Source organism: Zingiber officinale, chromosome 6B (assembly GCF_018446385.1).
Source record: "Zingiber officinale cultivar Zhangliang chromosome 6B, Zo_v1.1, whole genome shotgun sequence".
NCBI classification, from domain to species: domain Eukaryota; kingdom Viridiplantae; phylum Streptophyta; class Magnoliopsida; order Zingiberales; family Zingiberaceae; genus Zingiber; species Zingiber officinale.
In genome coordinates, this window is record NC_055996.1 from 1765546 (window position 1) to 1784668 (window position 19123).

General features: G+C 34.6%; 1 protein-coding gene across 1 annotated transcript; it reads right to left on the reverse strand.

Moving 5' to 3' along the window:
- Positions 1-11362: 11362 nt before the first annotated feature.
- LOC121991679 (pyruvate dehydrogenase (acetyl-transferring) kinase, mitochondrial-like) lies at positions 11363-17752 on the reverse strand. The gene is made up of 6 exons (XM_042545676.1): positions 17360-17752; positions 16195-16453; positions 15805-15985; positions 14659-14806; positions 13659-13869; positions 11363-11730 (listed from the first exon to the last, which is right to left on the reverse strand). Exons 1-6 carry the CDS (start codon positions 17606-17608, stop codon positions 11672-11674), a joined length of 1107 nt encoding a protein of 368 aa, XP_042401610.1. The 5' UTR covers positions 17609-17752; the 3' UTR covers positions 11363-11671.
- Positions 17753-19123: the final 1371 nt, after the last annotated feature.

Below are 19123 nucleotides of genomic sequence, written 5' to 3' on the forward strand. Positions count from 1 at the left end.
AAACAAATATAATTAATTTAGAAAATACAGAAAATCTAAAAATAATCAATAAATCTAAAAATTCAAATTTAAACCTAAACAAATTTGAAAATTCAAACAAAAAGGATGACAAGGTCAATATTAATCTAGACATAATTAATAAATTATTTAATAATCTAGACAATATCAATCTGGAAAATTCTATCCAAACCCAAGATAATTTAATTAACAAAAATTAAATTTTAATGATAAGACTTATTTAATAAATTCCACTAATTATATCAACTTAAAAGGTAAAGAAAATATAAGGATAAAATCAAACACTTTGATAAAATCAAAACAAAAGTTAACAAACTTAAATGTTAAAGATAACATATTAAACAAAAATAATCTAGAAAATTTTAAATTAACAATTAATAAAAAGTTAAAAGATAAACCTTTAAAGAAATATAATTCAAACAATTTAATTAACTCAAAAATAAATAAAAACCTAAACTTTAAAAATAAGCTATTAAAGAAAGATAATTCAATTAACCCAATAAAATTGAAATTGAAATTGAAAGAAAATTTAAATGTTAAATATACTCTTTTAAAGAAAGATAATTTGACCAATTTAATTAATTCAAATTAAAAACTTAAATTTAAATTACAAATTAAACATTAAAACTTAACTAAAACCAACTCTAATTATACAAGAAATCTTAAAAAGAAAAATCAACAATTTAGGGGGAGGCTCTAGAATAGCTGGCACCTCCAAAAATAACTTACCCGACAGGGTAACCCAAATAAACTAACCCGGCAGGGTAATTAGGATTAGTTAAAAAAGGACCCAATTTAACTTGAATCACGATACGGGTAAAGTTTTTTGGATGATAGTACGTTAGGGAAGCTTGGGCATCGCATGTCTAGAAAGATATGGCTTCGATCTGGTGCATTTGGCCAAGTGGAACTGACCGAAGCTACCCTTAAACAGAACCTAACTAGTTAGACAAAGGTTTAGTACTAAGCTCCATGGATAGGACTATTCGGAAAACCTCGAAAGGTTGGTTACTTCTAATGACGTTCAAGTGACTCGCCAAGCTTAGAAGTTTATCCGAAGATTGCCTATTTGTTGAGACCAAAGCTAAACCTGAATCTAACACAAGTTAAATCAAACTCTATAATTAAATCTAATTCATCTCACAAAATTGTAGGATTCCCTGATTGAAAATATAGATCAGGTGAGATGACTAAGGACCTAAAAGAAATTAATTAAATTAAATTAAATTAAATTAAAATTAAATCAATTAAATTAAAATAACATTTTCTTTAATTTAAAATTGTACTTTAAAAATTAAATTAAATTTTCTTTTACTTACAAATTTATTTTAAAAAATTAAACTTAAATTATCTTGACCTAAAAATTATTTTAATAATTATTTTAACTTAATTAATTATTTTAAAAATTCTTTTAAAAACTTATTTTAAAAAATTCTTTTAAAAAATTCTTTTAAAAACTTTTAAAACTTATTTTAAAAATTATTTTAAAAATTCTTTTAAAAACTTTTAAAACTTATTTTAAAAACTTTTAAAACTTATTTTAAAAATTATTTTAAAAATTCTTTTTAAAACTTTTAAAACTTATTTTAAAAATTCTTTTAAAAACTTTTAAAACTTATTTTAAAAAACTTTTAAAACTTATTTTAAAAATTCTTTTAAAAATTCTTTTAACTTTTAAAACTTATTTTAAAAATTATTTTAAAAACTTTTAAAACTTATTTTAAAAAATTATTTTAAAAATTCTTTTAAAACTTATTTTAAAAATTATTTTAAAAACTTTTAAAACTTATTTTAAAAATTCTTTTAAAAACTTTTAAAACTTATTTTAAAAATTTCTTTTAAAAAAAAAACTTTTAAAACTTATTTTTTTTAAAAAAAAAAAATTCTTTCTTTTAAAACCAAAAAAAAAAAAATCATTCTAAAAATTCTCAAAAAATACTTTTTAATAATAATAATAATAAAAAAACTATTAAAAAATATGATTTAGACTTTAGGCATATTTTTAACATTAAACATTATTGTAACCTCAAACATTATTTTAACTTTAAAATTAAAGTTTAAAACTTAACATTAAAACTTTAAAGTTAATTTAGGTTTAAGACTTAAACATAATTTACAATTAAAATCAAACTTAAATTGCCTTCAAAAACTATTTTAAGAATAAACTTAAAACTGAATAACATTAAATAATTAAATTCAAAATTACAATGAAATATGGTGTTAACAAATAATTAAAATTTGATTAACTTAAGATTATAAACTAAGTTAAATACTTAATAAGTGAATAATTGAAATAAGAACTTAAAAAATTAACTTACACCAAATAGTTAATTAATTCTTAATTTAACTCAATAAATCTTAATTTTAACATTAATCAAAATCCTAATTTCACTATAAATTAAATCATAAGTTATCCTTATTAACTATTAATTCAAATTGAACTTTAACTATGTTTAATAACTTTAAATTGTACTTCAAATTACTACTAACTTTAAACTAAGTTAATCCAACTTAAAAGGAAGTAAATGAAAAAATCGAATTATAACTAATACTTTTATTAACCAATTCAATTAATTAATACAAAGGTTAACTCATTTTAAATAAATATTAAATTATTAAATCATGTAAAAATTAATCAATAAATTATTGATAATGGTTAACTGTTATTGAATTAATAAATTCTTTTCGTATTTAACCTTAAGCTAAAGCTTAAAAGTCTGAATCTAAAATTAATTATTCAAACTCAAATAAACAATTATGGGGGATAATAAAATAAGGAAGATTAATAAATTAAGGGAGAGTAATAAATAAGGAGGATTAATATATTAAAGGAGTATCAAATTCAGGGGGAGGTTTATTTATCTCCTTAAGTGTTAGTTTTTAATCTTCTCTTTAAAATCTCTCTAGAAAATTCTACCTCAATTTAAAAAAAAAAAATTACTTTGAATATTTTTAGCAAATACTTTCAAAATTTCATGTCAAGTGGGGGGGGATTAATTAAAATTTTCCCTTTATTTAAAAATATTTTAAAATTTGTGTTTGAAAATTGTTTTCTTAAAAAAATTTCTTAAACCTATTTTTTTTTAAAACTAAGCTGTTTTACTTTTTATTGAAACTTGATTATATTTAACTTAGTTTTTGAAAATTGAATTTAAAACTCTAGTTCTTAAAATTTGATTTTACTTAAATTTGACATTTTGATTTGAAAGTTAACTTTTACAAAAATTAGTTTTAAAAATTGCTTTGTTATTGAAAATTGTGGAAATTAGATTTCTCTCAAAACTTAAGTTTACAAACTAAGCTTCTCAAAATCATTTTCCTAATTTTGAAAATTGAATCTTTTACAAACTTAGTGTTGAAAAATAAATTTCAATTAGTTTTGAAAAAATAGATTTTTCAAACTTAGTTTTGAAATTTTGGTTTTGAAAACTTATGTTTGAAAAGCGTTTCAAAGTTGAAACTTGTTTTGAATATTTAATCTTGAAATTTAGACCTTATACACTTATGTTTGAAAATTAAAACTTAGCAATTTTTCTAAAAGCTAAAAGCTACTGCTTTATACAAGTTTTCAAAACTTTATACTCCCCCAAGTCAACTTGATCTTTTCTTGGATTTAAAAATTATACTTTTTTCCTTGAATTCTGAACCAAACTTAGTTATTTTTTAAGATTAAGTGTTATTGTTTTCAGTAACTCTACACTATGATTGTTTCCCTTGTTTTTTTTATGAATGTCAAAGGGGGAGGAGGGTTAGGTGGTTAAGTTAGCTAAACCAATTTGAAAACACAAACTAACTTTAAAACCACACAAATGCATGTTGTTTCGTACATATGCTTTCACTAACTTAACCAGGTTGTCATTCCATCAAAAAGGGGGAGATTGTTGGTGCGGGTAGCACTAACGGTCTAACCCAGGTTTTGATGAATGACAAATAGGTTAAGTTAGTTGTGTTGTTGTCTGACACTTTGATCAAGTGTGCAGGAAAAGTCCAGCTAGGTCGACGGGCTGACCGGACGCTTGGCAAGAAGTCCAGCTAGGTCGACGGGCTGACCGGATAGCTGGCGAGAAGTCCAAGCGGGTCGACGGGCTGACCGGACGCTTGGCGAGAAGTCTAGACGGGTCGACGGGCTGACCGGACGTCTGGCAGGTAAGTGAGGTAAGTCACTGGAGGGGAGTGACTGTGAGGACGCGTTCCCGGGAAGGGGACATTAGGCGTCGATCCGGCTTAGATCCATTTCGGATGTCTAAGTCGAGATCGTGACTAGATTCCGGTCTCGGAAAGACGGAATCTAAGTCATACTCTCTTTATCTATCTGTTGAACTTTAACTGTGCTAACCATTTGTTTTACAGGATATATATTTGCCTCGGACTAACCTTGTTTTGCAGGAAAAAGGAGTCTTTCTGGAACAAGGTGGTCCGGGCGCCCGGAAGGCGAATTTTATCCAGACAACTCGTCGCTACGTGGAGCATCTTGATTTGAGCAGTTACGTCACACTCCAGGCGCCCGGAAGGGATCCAGGCGCCCGGAACAGCATATAAAAGAAGCCCCAGACAGGAGCTTCAGAATTAACTTTGACTGAGAACTCTTCTGCTGATCTTGCTGCTCGACGTTCAAGTGCGACGTCAACAACGCTCCGACAAAAGTGCTCTTCCGGTTTTTGCTTAATTTTCTCTTTGTCGGTATTGCTTTATTATTACTAGCATCTCCTGTACTTTTTCTGTAATCATATTTCGACTTGCTAGTGATTGCCCAACGAAAGTGGTCAAGGACCACGGGCCTTCGAGTAGGAGTCGTCACAGGCTCCGAACGAAGTAAAAATATTTGTGTCTACTTTTTCCGCTGCGTTTATACTCGTCTTTTTCGAATCGATATTCACCCCCCCTCTATCGAATCTAACGGTCCTACAAATTTTTCTTATCCTTAATCTTGGACACCTTATCCTTGCTATAATTATATGCTACCCTAGCATATTCCTTCTTATTGGCCTTGGATAACTCTCCCTTGTTCTTGGTAACACCTCCCATACCAATATCATGTGCTTCCTTAACACTTGACCTCCTTTTGGTCTTTGAAAAGATTTTTATGTTTTCAAAGAGTAACTCCCCTTAAAAATATGGTCAAACTTCTATCATTGCACCAACAATGACTTGAGATTTCTAAATAATTAGGAAAATCAAAACTCGAAGTTTTGAGATTCAAAATTCAATAATGAAACTAAACCTCAACCAAAACTTCACTTTGATTTTTCTTAACCAATCCATATTTGTTTTCATCATGAAAACTCATGTAGACATTATTTAGGATACTTTATCAGGGAAAAATAGTTTTCTATGAAAATACTTCTTATTTTCAAAGATTGATACAAATTTGAAAACTCTTGAAAACTTCAATGTTTTCTCCTAGTTTGTGTCTAACTTTCTAATGATGATTACTATCAAAAGATAGTCTTCACCAAGGTTTTTCAAAAGTATTTTGAAATCTTTTTCAAAACCAATATCCAACCACGTTCTTTGGGCTCAATGCACATGACTTGTACATTAGCTTTACCAATGATTGGAAGACACATAACTATGTGTTTTGATGAATCTAAAACTCAACAAGATGCACTAGATCAACATCTTGAGTTTTGTTCACCATCTTAACATCTCACTTGTATCTAACGTGTATTAAAACATATACAAGTCACCTTATAGTTTTTTATGAGATATATATTTGGTCTTGTCCTAAACTAAGGGATCATGCATCTCTATCTAGGCATTGTAAAAATCATGATCATCCATCTAGGATGTCACTTGATATGATCCCTCTTGTTGGGACACTTCCATACATAATAAATACCTTTTGTCCTTAATTATAAGGAAATTGACATATTACATGATGATTAATGGCATACATCAAAATAAGCAAAGCATGTTATAACTACATGATATATGCATGACATGACATGATATTTTTAGATTTTTCATAATAAAATGTGAATGCTAAATATGATGTCATGGCATATGATGGGCAAACAATCATGACATGTTAGCATAGATAAAATGTACCTAGATAATCTATCTAAGTATCCTTAATTCTTAGCTATACCTTAAAATTAAATCCTAGATTGCCCAATTTCATCAAGAAAGTGCCAAACCCAATTTTGACATTTCTTTTTCCCTTTCTAAATTTGTGTCATTTTTAAATTAAACAAATTCCTCAAAGTATGACACATTTTATTCTTTCAAAGAGTATATGAAATCAAATTAAGGCTTAGATTCACCTTTAACCTTCTAAGAAAATGCCAAAACCCCCAACTTGGCATTTCTTATCCTTTTCCAAATGTGTCAATTTAAATTAGATTTAACTCCTCAAATTTTGACACATTTTTGCTCTTCAAGGCTTTAAGCACATTTGATTAAAGCATGGGTTTTCTCTTAATTCCTTAAGAAAGTATCAAAATTCTAACTTGATTTTTCTTATACTTTTCTTAAGTGTGCCAAGTTAGATTAAGTTCAACTCTTCAAATTTTGGCACATATATTACTCTCTCAAAGAGTAACCCAATAACCTTTTTCTTTTTCAAAGGTTAACAATAACCTTGAAAATGCTCTCAAGTGTCAACTTTACAAAGGTTGGGTTAACTACCTTTCCAATTGGAGTTGACACTCTCTAACCTATCTAGGGTGTAGAGAATATGCTCCTAGGAACCCAAAACCTATTGGTGCTCCTTGGATGCTCTAGATACTCACTGGGGATGACTTCCATAGATACCTTCCTAAGGACCTTTCTAGGCTTCTTAGAAGCCTTTTTCACTTCCACTAGGTCACTTCTAGGGCTAACTCCCCTTGTAACCTTATTTGTGACTTTGTTTGGCCTTTTTGGAGCCTTAGTCACCTTTACTAAGTCAACTCTAGGGATGACCTCCCTTGTGACCTTCTTTGTGACATTATTAGACTTCTTAGAAGTCTTAGTCACATTGGTCTTTGCAAAAGTACTCTTAGGGACAACTTCCCTTGTACTTTTAGCTTGACCACTAAACCTAGGGTTGGTCCCATAACTATATGGAACCCTATGAAAGGAAGTCACATCCTTCTTGGCTTTAGGTTTGTATCCCAAACCTATATAGCCATTGGATGGCTCTTGTCTAGCTTTTCCTAGGTTATGCTCATTTTGACCCCTAAGAATATTTTCCATTCTTGTTAGGGTTCTTTCTAAATTATCAAGTCTTGACCTTAAGACTTGATTTTCCGTCATTGAATCCATAGACTTGGATTTTTCTTGACCCCTATGAGCATTTCTATATCTAGGCATATATCTATAATCCTTAGAGTTATTGCCTAAATTGTTATTTACCTTCCTAGCCTTAGGTGTGATAAATCTAGCATGAGGAGGGATATATTTATCCTTAGATTTATCATGCATTCTATTTTCATGATAAATAGCATTATAACGATTTAAATTTGAATTAGCATTCAAGTTAGGGTTTACCTCCCTTACCCTTGAAGCTCTCTTCTTCTCCCACTTCTTCAAGTGCACCAATTTCTTGAGCTCTCCTCTCCTTGGGCACTTTGTGTGGTAGTGACCCCACTCACCACATGTAAAGCACCTAATGTGCTTCTTCTCCTCCTCCTTCTTTTTCCTACAACTCACATTAGTTTCTAAATTAACTTTAGTGAGTTTAGGGTTTACCTCCTTTACCTTCTTGAGTGAAGGACACCTACTCTTGTAGTGCCCCATCTTACCACACTCAAAGCATTTGATGTGGTCCTTTGTGCTCTTCTTGGTAGTTGAGGTGGAGGGTTGAGCTTCCAAGATCTCCTCTTCCTTGGATTGCTCTTCTTCCTCTTCACTTGAAGATGTCGATGATTCCACTTCTTCCTCCCTTGAAGATGTGGATGATACCTCCTCATCTTCCTTCTCCTCCTCGGATGTTGACCTTATGTCAACATCGGATTGGTCCTTCTCTTCTTTGACCAATGAGCCCTTCTCCTTGGACTCCTCTACTCCTTGGAATTGTGACGGGTCTTCATGATAGGCAATGATCTTTTTCCAAAGATCACATGCACTTGTGCATTCACCTACACTCACAATGATATTAGAAGGTAGTAAATTATGAAAAATTCTCATTACCTCCTTGTCCGCCTCCGATTGCTCTCGTTGCTCTTCGGTCCAATGCCGAGGTCGGAGGCGTTTACCCTTCTTGTCCGTAGGAGCTTCAAATGGGTCACTCAAGACAACCCATTGATTCCAATCCATTTGGAACCATGTCTCCAACCGCTTCCTCCAATAATTGAAGTCTTCTTTGTCATACGGAGGTGGAATTCGGATATCCCATCCGAGAGGTCCTTCGGACTCCATCTTCTTCTTCCTCTAGCTTCTTGCTCTCTTGGTGGTTAGTCCGTAGAAGAGCGACCTCGCTCTGATACCACTTGTTGGAGGATCGGTGGCCGCTAGAGGGGGGGTGAATAGCGTCTCACCCAAATCGATGGCTTCCTACGTATTCGTTAGTGCGCAAGCGGAATAATACAATACAAATTACGAATACGAAAGCTAAAGATAAAGAAAAGAACAAGCAAACCAATGCACGTCGATGTAACGTGGTTCGGAGATGATGCTCCTACTCCACGGCTGTCCGTAAGGTGGACGATCCCTCAATTCGTCGGTGGATTAGTCCCTGGAAACTCCGGCTAGCTCAAACCGCTCCTTGTGGGTGGAGAAACCTCACCACAACTTCAACCAAGAACACTTGGACACAAGAGATCCTTGAGCACTTTAGTGACTACTAATTAGGCTTTAACCAAGTCTAATTTCGCCACCTTGGCCGACCATACCAAACTCCTTCTTATAGAGCTTGGAACAAATCAGCAACCTGATTTGCCCGCTACCAGTCGACTGGTCCATGCACCAGTCGACTGGTGCCAGCCCAACGGCTATCTCAACGGCTCTCTGCTACAGTGCATCAGTCGACTGCTACAGTCATCAGTCGACTGCTACAGTGCTGCTACAGTAACGCTACCGTACTGCTACAGTAACGCAACAGTAAACCCTAATTTTAGGATTTTACCTCGAGTACATTCACTCAGCACTCGTTCTCGCCCGACCAACCTAGACCTAACCTTCTAGCCTCCTCCATCAGCCTTGCGTCCCTCGGATGTCTCTCCATCCTTCACGTCTTGCCTTCTGGAGCTTCCATCGGCCTTGTCATTGTTGTCGAGTCTTCCTTTGCCAAGAGGTCGCGCCTCCGGGACTTCATCCATTGCCAAGTCACACTTGGACTTACGTTGCCAAGACTACATGCTTGGACTTACACCGCCAAGACTCATCCTTGGACTTTCCTCCTTTGCCAAGATCACACTTGGACTTACGTTGCCAAGACTACATGCTTGGACTTACACCGCCAAGACTCACCCTTGGACTTTCCTTGTTGTACCTGTATCTTGCACACTCACAATGCATATCAAATACAACAATAAACCTAACTTAAACATTTGTCCAAACATCAAAACCTAGGGCACCTAAATTGCTCTAACAACATTCCCACAGACGACGCCAAAATGATCCTGTCCGAAAACGGGAAGGGTGAAAAGTTGGGGATGTGGTTGATGCATTGACTGGATGAGGACCGTGTTCTGCTATGCAAAACAAGTAATGTCAATGCCGAGCCAGGGAAGGAGTCCCCGGCGTTGGCCCTCCGACGCTCAAGTCAGTCATCGAAAGTGTAGAAGAAAGCGGAGCAACAATAACGCAAGCACAAACAGTAATAACGCATACCTCCGTCGGTGCTTGGATTCCCCTTTATATAAAGTCATGGTGGGCGATGTGCACTCTCCTCAAGACATGGACACGTTCTCCAATACATCCTATAAAAGGACATGTTAAAAAAGTACCCCTGACACCATACCTTAACAGGACATGCATTTCCCTGACGAGATAGTAGAAGCTTCTGCCGTACTATCCGCTTGTTGGTCATGTCTCGTGTCAGCGCCACTATCTTCTAGAAGGATATTGAGAGATATAACAATGGTCACGCTGCTTGGCTGAGCGGAGTAGCTACTCGGCCAGGACTCCTCCACTCTATCGACCTCAGTGAAATAACAATGGTCCCGCTGCTTGGCCGAGCGGGGCAGCCGCTCAGCCAAGACTCCTCCGCTCTGTTGGCCTCAGCTGCTCTTCCTTGCGGTGACTAGGCGTAGTAGCTTGTCCATCCTACTCGGATAAGCTCTTCAATCTCCTCAACGTCCTGCTGCTCCGCGCTGAGCGTCTGGCTGTCTTACTGCATTATCTCGAGTTGAACGGTTGGCCCACTCAGATACTGATTGACCCGACCGGCCGTTATAGTCTCTTACCGATCGGACACTGATTACTCCAACCGACCCTTATAATTAACCTCCACTAGATACTATAGATAAACCTTTTATAGGTGAATCTTTTGATGCCCTGATATTGACCATTTTAATTTTAACTTTTATCTCAGTATTTGATCCATATCGAACAGATCCCCTTTATCACCACATCAAGAAGCAATCATGAAGGATTACTTTTGAACCAAATACTTTTCACGTGATAAGATGGGCATTCTTATCCCGTTGAAAATTCTAATTACTAATTTAGAAGAAAATATTGAACTAGGACGATTGAATGTTACAATACACCTTAGTATTCCATAAGTTACGTATACCTCATTTAGAAAAAATTTCCTATAAATATATTGTAGCTGGAGATATCTAATTACTAATTTAGAATATTTTAGGATAGATTTTTATCACATGAATTGGAAAACACATCTATCTAGGTGTAAATAAATTTATTTGCCCTCGGTTCATAGCTCAAATGATAAGCTAATAGTGGCACTAACAATAATATCTAATTAATTTCTAACAAAAATATTTGCCTAATAAATCTGATTAATTTTAGGAAGTTTAATTGTGATCGTCAAGCAACTGAGAGTTTTCTAGCTTTGCCAGTGGGAAAGATTTATATAAAGATAGAAAGATGAAATGTTAAGGTAAATACATTTCTTATGTGCTAGTCATTATTTCAAAGATTAGTAATTATCCATGATTTATCTTTGTTAACCCTAAAATGAATTGACAAGAGTACGGGAGACGTATTCACCTTTTGATCACCACGATTGACCACTTCGAGAGAGAGTTCCATATAAACTTAAATTGACAAGTGCATGGACAGCAATCTACACTAACACACCCGTTCACAACCATGCATATAGAGGATTTAAGTGAAGGCTCTAGTATTTCGTATAATCATCGAAATATTTAAGAACCTCCCTAACTATTATTTGTAAAGGTTTTCTGAAAAATCTAATCTACTACCTTAAAGAATGAGGATTTAGTAGTTAGTACAATTCTAGAGAATTTTTCTGATGCATATCCTGAATTAGAAACGTGGAATTTAGGTTCAATTACATTCCAAGCAGCTAGACAATTGGACAAAAAGAAGAAAGAAAAAAACTGAGCATGAAAGCTAACACAAATAACTCGCGAGATGCAAGAAGCACAAGTTTATATAAAATGTTATTCCTTCACCATCAAGATTCCGAGGGGTGATCATCGCCGGAAGATCATTTGTAGAGCAGCGCAACAGGAATTTGTGAGCACAATAGGTTGAATCAGCAACTCACAATTGATAACTTCTTAATGAGCAAGAATTGGCCCTATGGAAGGGGTTCTTGTGAGTCTCCAAGCCGAGAGAGATGAAGATAAGCATCCGTCCCTGAGCAGAGAAGGAAAAAATCTCAGTGAAAACATTACAGTGAGGTTTACCATAAAAAGGCAATTTGTTTAAGTTAGATTTACTAGATCCAATTTAAGTTAAATCAATGGATTTTTGCCAAACAAGCTTGTGGAGGTGGGTTAAGATATATATATATATATAGTCAGGCTCGGTTAGTCATCTCGACGATGAGTCAATGACTCTAACCGATGGAGCTCGGTATGACGATATGACCTTGTCTCATTTATACTCTCGACATCCCCTTTCAATTATTGAAGTACCCCTTCGGGTAAGAGACATACCTTTCTTGGTATCATTGTTATCGACCTAATCTCGTCGATCGTCGAGTTATCCCCTTGGATATCGACACAACCCTTTTGGGTAAACTTATCCATAAGGATAAGAGTATTAAGATCAAGGTGAAAGCTAGGTCTTCTTTCCTTAAGACGATATTACCCTGCCCAGGTGCTTACAGTTTATTGGCAATCGTCTCTCAAGATACAACGACTTGTGTCTCAAAATAAAGCACTCCAAATTTCGAGCTCTGTCAAACTTTCGAAGTCTTGAAACTCTTAAGAGAGGAGAGAGAGAGAAGAGAACTCAAGAGGAGAATTCACAATTTGAGAATTGAGTGAGTTGAGTGGAAGGAATGAGGTTTGTTTTATAAGGATGAAAGATTACTCTCAAGAAGTGGAAGTTTTCTTCTAAGAGATGTGTCTTTTCCCTGTCTTTTCCCTTAAACTTTTTCATTATGATTAATTAATTTAATTGATTAATTTGATTAACTATTTACTTAATCTATTGTAAATATTAATTAATCAATTAATTAATATCACAATGATTACTTTTTTAATCAACGAAATTAATTATAATTTCATACCCCTCAATGGTTCCACATACTTGAGTTAGCGTTCATCCATGAATCCAACTCGTGTGCAAGTCAAACTTCCGTCTGATCATATCGGATCAACCCTTCATTGGACATTAATTTCTCATTCACTCGAGAAATTTATTTACAACAGTCTACTTGCGAAATAGCCATCTTATCCCTATTAATTTATTGATCACCAAATTCAATTTTCCAACAAATCTCAGTGAAAACATTAACAGTGAGGTTTACCATAAAAAGGCAATTTGTTTAAGTTAGATTTACTAGACCCAATTTAAGTTAAATCAATGGATTTTTGCCAAACAAGCTTGTGGAGGTGGGTTCCTTGCCAGAGTGTTGTGTCACTGACTCAACGTGCCAAAAAGGTAAGATCATCCAAGGAGAAGGTAATATGGGCGGCTTGGAAAGGTCAAAAGTCATACATAATATCTTTACTTGAGGCTGGCAAATACTTCATCCAGCACTCCATGTGGTTCTGTTATATTGTAGGGGTCACCGTATGTTGGCAAGCCAACATGGTTAGCTAGTCAACATCGTCATTTTCAAGAGGTCCTTTAAGTCCTACACTACCAAAAAGTATACAAGTTGATAATTGAGGTAGCAAAACCAGTAGAACTTGTAAGATGCAACTCGATCACCAAGTTGGAACATGATCTTCTACTTGAAGGTGATTCAACTAAAATTCGTACTCTTATCCAAGTGAATCAGATGATTCAATTCTCAACTTAACTGATTGAAATGACTGACAACTACAATTTTGTTTCTATACTACTCAACCCTCATTGTCATGTTGGGTGATCTTGAAGTTCAAGATCCATATGCGTTTGGCAATGAGGCCTTGCTAGCTTGGACCATCGAGATAACAATTAGATTCTTGTCAAGAGGATTTACTAAAAAGTCCAAGATAGCTTGAAGTTCAAGAGCTCAATTAAATTCTAAAAAGTCCAACATAATAGGCAGTGAATGAGCCATATTGGAATTCAAGCAGGACAAATTGAACTTGAGATTAAGTATTGCATAAAGAAAGAATTGGATTTACCATATCCTTCCATAGAGATCATTTGTAAATCACCACCAAAATAGCGAGCATAGAGACGACTAATTGGAAGCCCATAACCATAACCAGCCATGATTACTCCATCTGAGCTTCCTTCATCATTTTCCTCGAGTGGATTTTTAGCAGTGCTATAGAGATATGTGAAAATCTTTGGAAGACCACTTCTTGGTATGCCACCCCCTTCATCTGATATCTGAAATAATTGATAGCATATCAAGATCAGTATTCCAAAGCTAGAAAAACTAGATGATTGATATGTAACAAGAAATTCCTCAAACCATGAGTATTAACAAACAGAGAAATGCCATCAGATATAATTTAACCATATTAAGAAGAAGATAAATTACAAAAATTAGAAATTTTTTGCATTTATCTGGGTGTTATACTTGTATCAACAACAGATGCTGATATACATGTTGGCAGTAAAAGATTTTCAACAGGCTCTGACGTATTCTTGTATGCATATAGTCAGATATAGACAAAGTGGAAGACTCTTGGATTTCACATAATCATTGTCTGTTATAAAATAACCAGTAGCAATGAGCCCCAAATTCATGAAATATTTGAGAATTTTCCTAACTATCATTTGTAATAGTTTTCTGATAAATCTGATTAACCACTTTAAAGTGTGAGGAGTTAGTTCAATTATGTTCTTCAATGTATAATTGTTCTGTGTCTTGCAAATCTACATCTGGTGGTTCTGCAGGATCAACACTTTTCAAGAAATCAAAAATGCCTGCAAGACATCAGTAACTGTCAAGAATTCCCAAAGAAAATATAATTTAAATTCATATTTTTCATCTTCACTACATCTAGTTTCTATTTTCTAGAGCACCTAGTATTCTGTGTTAAATTCAAATTCTGCAACTTGACAAGACAGCATGAATTTTTAACTAATCCTTTCTTATTCTTGAAGTATTGCAATCTTGCTTACCAAGCAGAATAACAGTAATTGAAGATTAAGTATTTATTGGTATCGTACCTTTATTGTAACATCTTCAATCCCATCAGCGACAATAATTCTAACAGGAGGGGCATTCTTATCAGAATTCATAAAACATTCTTGAACCGCACGCAGAGAGTTTTTTACCAACTCAAAGACCATAAGGTGCAAATGAGAAGGAACATACCTGGTCCACAGTAGCAAGTTGAAAGAAATAATCAGATAAGTCATAAATATACAATATCATCAAAAAATTATTTATACAGTAAGGATGTGAACCTCAAACAAAAAGAAAGTTATAATCATATTACTCTGAAACGAGAGGATTGGTTATACTAATTGCTTTCCTTGGATATTATTGCTAATAGGCTAGCTTCCTTTTGTTTTTGTTGTATTTAGCTTTATTTGTCAGGATTGGCTTGGTCTTGCACTACGCCGCTCAACACTAGAAATTGAATAAGAGAACAAATGCAATATAAGGAAAAAAGAAAACAGACTGAAGCGATGGCTGAGAGGCGTGGTTTACGTCCCCACTAACTAAATCAATTATCTTCCTGTGATCTCCCTAAGGATATTGTAGCAAACTGGAAAATTACACCAGAGATGCAGAGTAATCCTGCGGAATAGAGTAGCTAAGAGGCACCTAGCAGTCTTTGAATTAAAATCATCCAGTGCTTTCATTAAGTGCATCGACCCTGACTTTCTTTTCTCAATGGAATTTATTGTTGGTTCAAGTGAGGGCAGAACAAATTTTATACAGAAAAAAAGCATCATCATCTTGCAAAACAGTACATAATTGGCATGGTATATCATCAATTAAAATTGATATTATGCGATGTCGTGCAATAAATACTCTAGCTTTGACACAGATACTATATGGAAAGCAAGTCCAAGCTTATCGATCACTGCATACAGTGACATTACCATTGGTACTTAAAAAGATAAGATAGAAGTGGACTAATGTTGGGACAGAAATGGAAACAAATAAAATAAGGAAACTGTGCCATTAGCCAGAAGAACAGTTTTCCTAACGATTGTACACTTAACACACCTTAATCTGAAATCACTGCAGATTAAAATCAAGAGATTAAAGGGGAAACAACCAATTGCAAGTAATGCTCTAAAAAGTTGACTCAAGTAAAATGGTAAATAATTAGCATAAATGAATTTACAAGTAACACTCACGGGAAGGTGAAATTTGGATCTCCATATATATTAACCTCAGGAGCACTCCCATATTCCCTGGAACAGATACAGCGAGCATCTTCACTAGCAGCTTGTGCAACTTGCATGGGAGAAAGTCTAGTGTTTATTTGTCCGACACATCCTGGTTCTGGGTCAGGATCATGCAACGCCACATGCTGCCCTGAATTTAAGAAATATATAGTGACTTTCCTTATCATTAATTCAACTTTTCCTTTAGGGTGGCTAAACAGTGAGATCATGCTTATTTGTGCTTCCATGTAGTTAATACACACACATCATACTAGAAATAAAGGCCAGTGTAGTTAATGCATTATGAAAATGCCTTTTGTTTTAGTAGTTAATGCATTATGAAAATGCCTTTTGTTTTACCTATAAGCATGCGAATACCAATTCTTGACATGTAAAAACGGTCAAGAAATTGATGAATCTCTTGTAGTTCTGTTGGCATGACCTTGAGTTTCAGGTCTCTTTTTAGCTGTTGTACTCCTAAAGCCATAGCTGGTACCACATTGTTGTGCCTCACCTTGATCATCTTAATCATTTGGGTAAAAGCTAATTCATCGCTTGTGTCTTTGATTTCGGGAAATGACCGGAGATCGCGGAAAGAATCCAGATACCAATCTCTGACCTTAAAAGGAGGGATCTCGAAGTCAGCCTTCAAAATTTTAGCATGTACTCAAGTTTAATATTGAAGGATACAACATTTCATAGTGATGAATTTTCAGTTAATTTTGTGATTTAACTAAAATAAACAGACCATAAAGAAGGAAAAGCCAAAATGAAATAAAAAAATTCATTATTTTATGGTCATCAACCTAATGCAACTTTGCAAGAATTGCTTGCATTAAAATGTATCCAAAATACCTTTCACTGGACTGTGTGTAGCAATGAGAACAAAATGGTAATTGCAGGATCATGTCCCACGAGTTCTGCTGGGCACATGTCCAAATAATGCAGAAGCCTAAACCTTCTTAAAATACAGATTTAAGCGGAAGGCGAAAATGAATGTCAAAAATAAGAGAGTCAGCTGTAAACTGTAGAGACCTTCAAACCTAGATATCACGTCAGAATTCTTAAACCTATCGTCTTTCTATCTCGAGCATTCCATTCTGTGTTAATTAAACTATGATCTCGAAAAACAAAATGCTGCAAACAAGCTTATTTATGACAATTATCTCCCTGGAATTGAAATTCCATCTTTGCATATTTACTCCCAAACATCACAACGATGGCCTGCGATCAAAATATCAAAACAAACGGCAACATCAAAAATCAGCTGTATCTTTCCCTTCAATTGGTATAAGCCCGCGACACGAGATTCCATGACGAAGTTTCAGAATAAATTAAGTAGAAGATTCCAGAAAACCAAAGAGAGAAGCCAGATTCCACAGACAAATGCATAAAAGAGTCGGAATTTTGAACAGGAACGCGCATCCACCGCCGATACCAACACCGACCGAACCGTTCCCAGGAAAGTTGGGAGAACAGGAATCTTGAAACGAGAAACCCAGCTGAAAGAAAAAATCTCAATTACCTTCAACACGGCGGGTTTCTCGGACAAGCCGAAGGGCAGGGACTCTAGCTCAATAGCCCTCCGGGCGATTCTAATCGGGAGCTCCTTGTGGAGGAACTGGGCGGAGATGAGGAGGTTATTCTGGTCGGGCTGGGCTCCGAACTCCATCATGTATCGGAGGCTAACCCCGTTCTGCTTCATGCTTCCCCATCGCTGCACCTCCTCGGCCAGCGCCTTGGAGAACGATTCGGCCGCCTTCTTCACCGCCATAGCTTGGCCAAGAAACTCAAATCAGAGGCGAGGAAGAGGACGAAGAAGAAGAAGAACGTCCGAAGGCGGAGTTTCCGAGCTACGGAGGCGAAGGCATCGAAGGACAGTGGAAGGGATTACGAGCGGAGGAGATGAGCAGAACGAAGAGAGCCACGAGATCGGGCCGGCCCTTTTCTGCAAACGTAACACTTCATTTCGAGTTTTACAAAATGGTCCTCGAAACAGGTCTGATAGAGTAAAACACAAACAAACGAGCATGTTTGTGTAAAGTTTTCAATACTATTAAAATAAAAGTATTATTTTAGGAATTAAAAAAAAAATAGGTGAATGATGTTTTAATATATATATTTTTAATATGGCACGTCATTTTGATTTATTGTTTATGTCAACGATTCCATATTAGATTCTGTCGTTGAAACCTTGGATTCTTGTTTGGGTTCGGTTATGATCGATTTAGTCAAAAACAAAACATCTATATTAATGTGTCGTGGCCATTATAAAATATATTTTATTTTATTTTATTTTATTTTATTTGGAGAACTAAAATTTTCAACAAAATATTAATGTGCGATGACTCTCTTTAAAAGAAATTTATTATGGAAGTATCTTCAGATTTACATAAGGTAATAAATAAAGACACTAATTTTTTTAATTATTATTATTATTATTTATATAAATTTTATTAATTATAATAAAATAAATAAATTAAATCATCCAATATGAAATGAAGATACGGATTTAAAATCGAACTGAACTAAATCAAGATTGATTTGGTCACATTAGAGTTGAACTAAGTTCAATCTGATTAACTGTCTCTGATTTTTTTTTTCCCAAATCAGAGTTTAATTATTTTTTTTTTCTTCTTCTCAATATTATTCTTCATCTTCTCACGGTAATAACCCTCCTTAGGTCATCTGCAACGCTGTTAATACTTGAACATTAATATTTACGTGATTATGCTGTTGATGTATTATAATATTAACGTGTTCAAAAAACTAAACACGTTCAATGCCTACCTATTGAAAAATTTATATATATATATATATATTATCATTAACGTGTCATGTGTTAATGGACGTGTTAATGACGTTGTTGTAGATGCTCTTAGTTCTTTGCTTTCCAGCCAACTAAAAGCAACCCCTATTCCTTCAATCTTTCCTAACTAGACCGTCAAAAAAGATGACAAGACTTTTATTCTCTTTACATTTCATCATTCTCGTTGTTTTGTTGACTAGTATAATGATTTGTAATGATTTTTTTATTATATATGTATTAGGGGTGAGCAGTCAATCCGTCAAACTGACTAACCTGCTTATATCGACCTGAACTGAACTAAAAAAATAAAATCCGCCGGATATAGGACCAAATATAGGGTCATGATATTACATTATTCGATCTAGTAGGACCGGATAATTTTTTATCCCAATAACCGAACCAACACGATCCGCGATCACCCCTACTTATAGCAACTACCGTCGATAAGTTGATATACGTTATAGTAGCTACTGCGGATAA

Coding starts and splice junctions, on each gene's coding strand:
- LOC121991679 (XM_042545676.1), bottom strand. CDS start 17,608: ATGGCGGTGAAGAAGGCGGCCGAATCGTTCTCCAAGGCGCTGGCCGAG. Junction 16,454..17,359: donor AGAAACCCGCCGTGTTGAAG/GTAATTGAGATT, acceptor CCTCCTTTTAAG/GTCAGAGATTGGTATCTGGA. Junction 14,807..15,804: donor GATCCAAATTTCACCTTCCC/GTGAGTGTTACT, acceptor ACTGTGGACCAG/GTATGTTCCTTCTCATTTGC.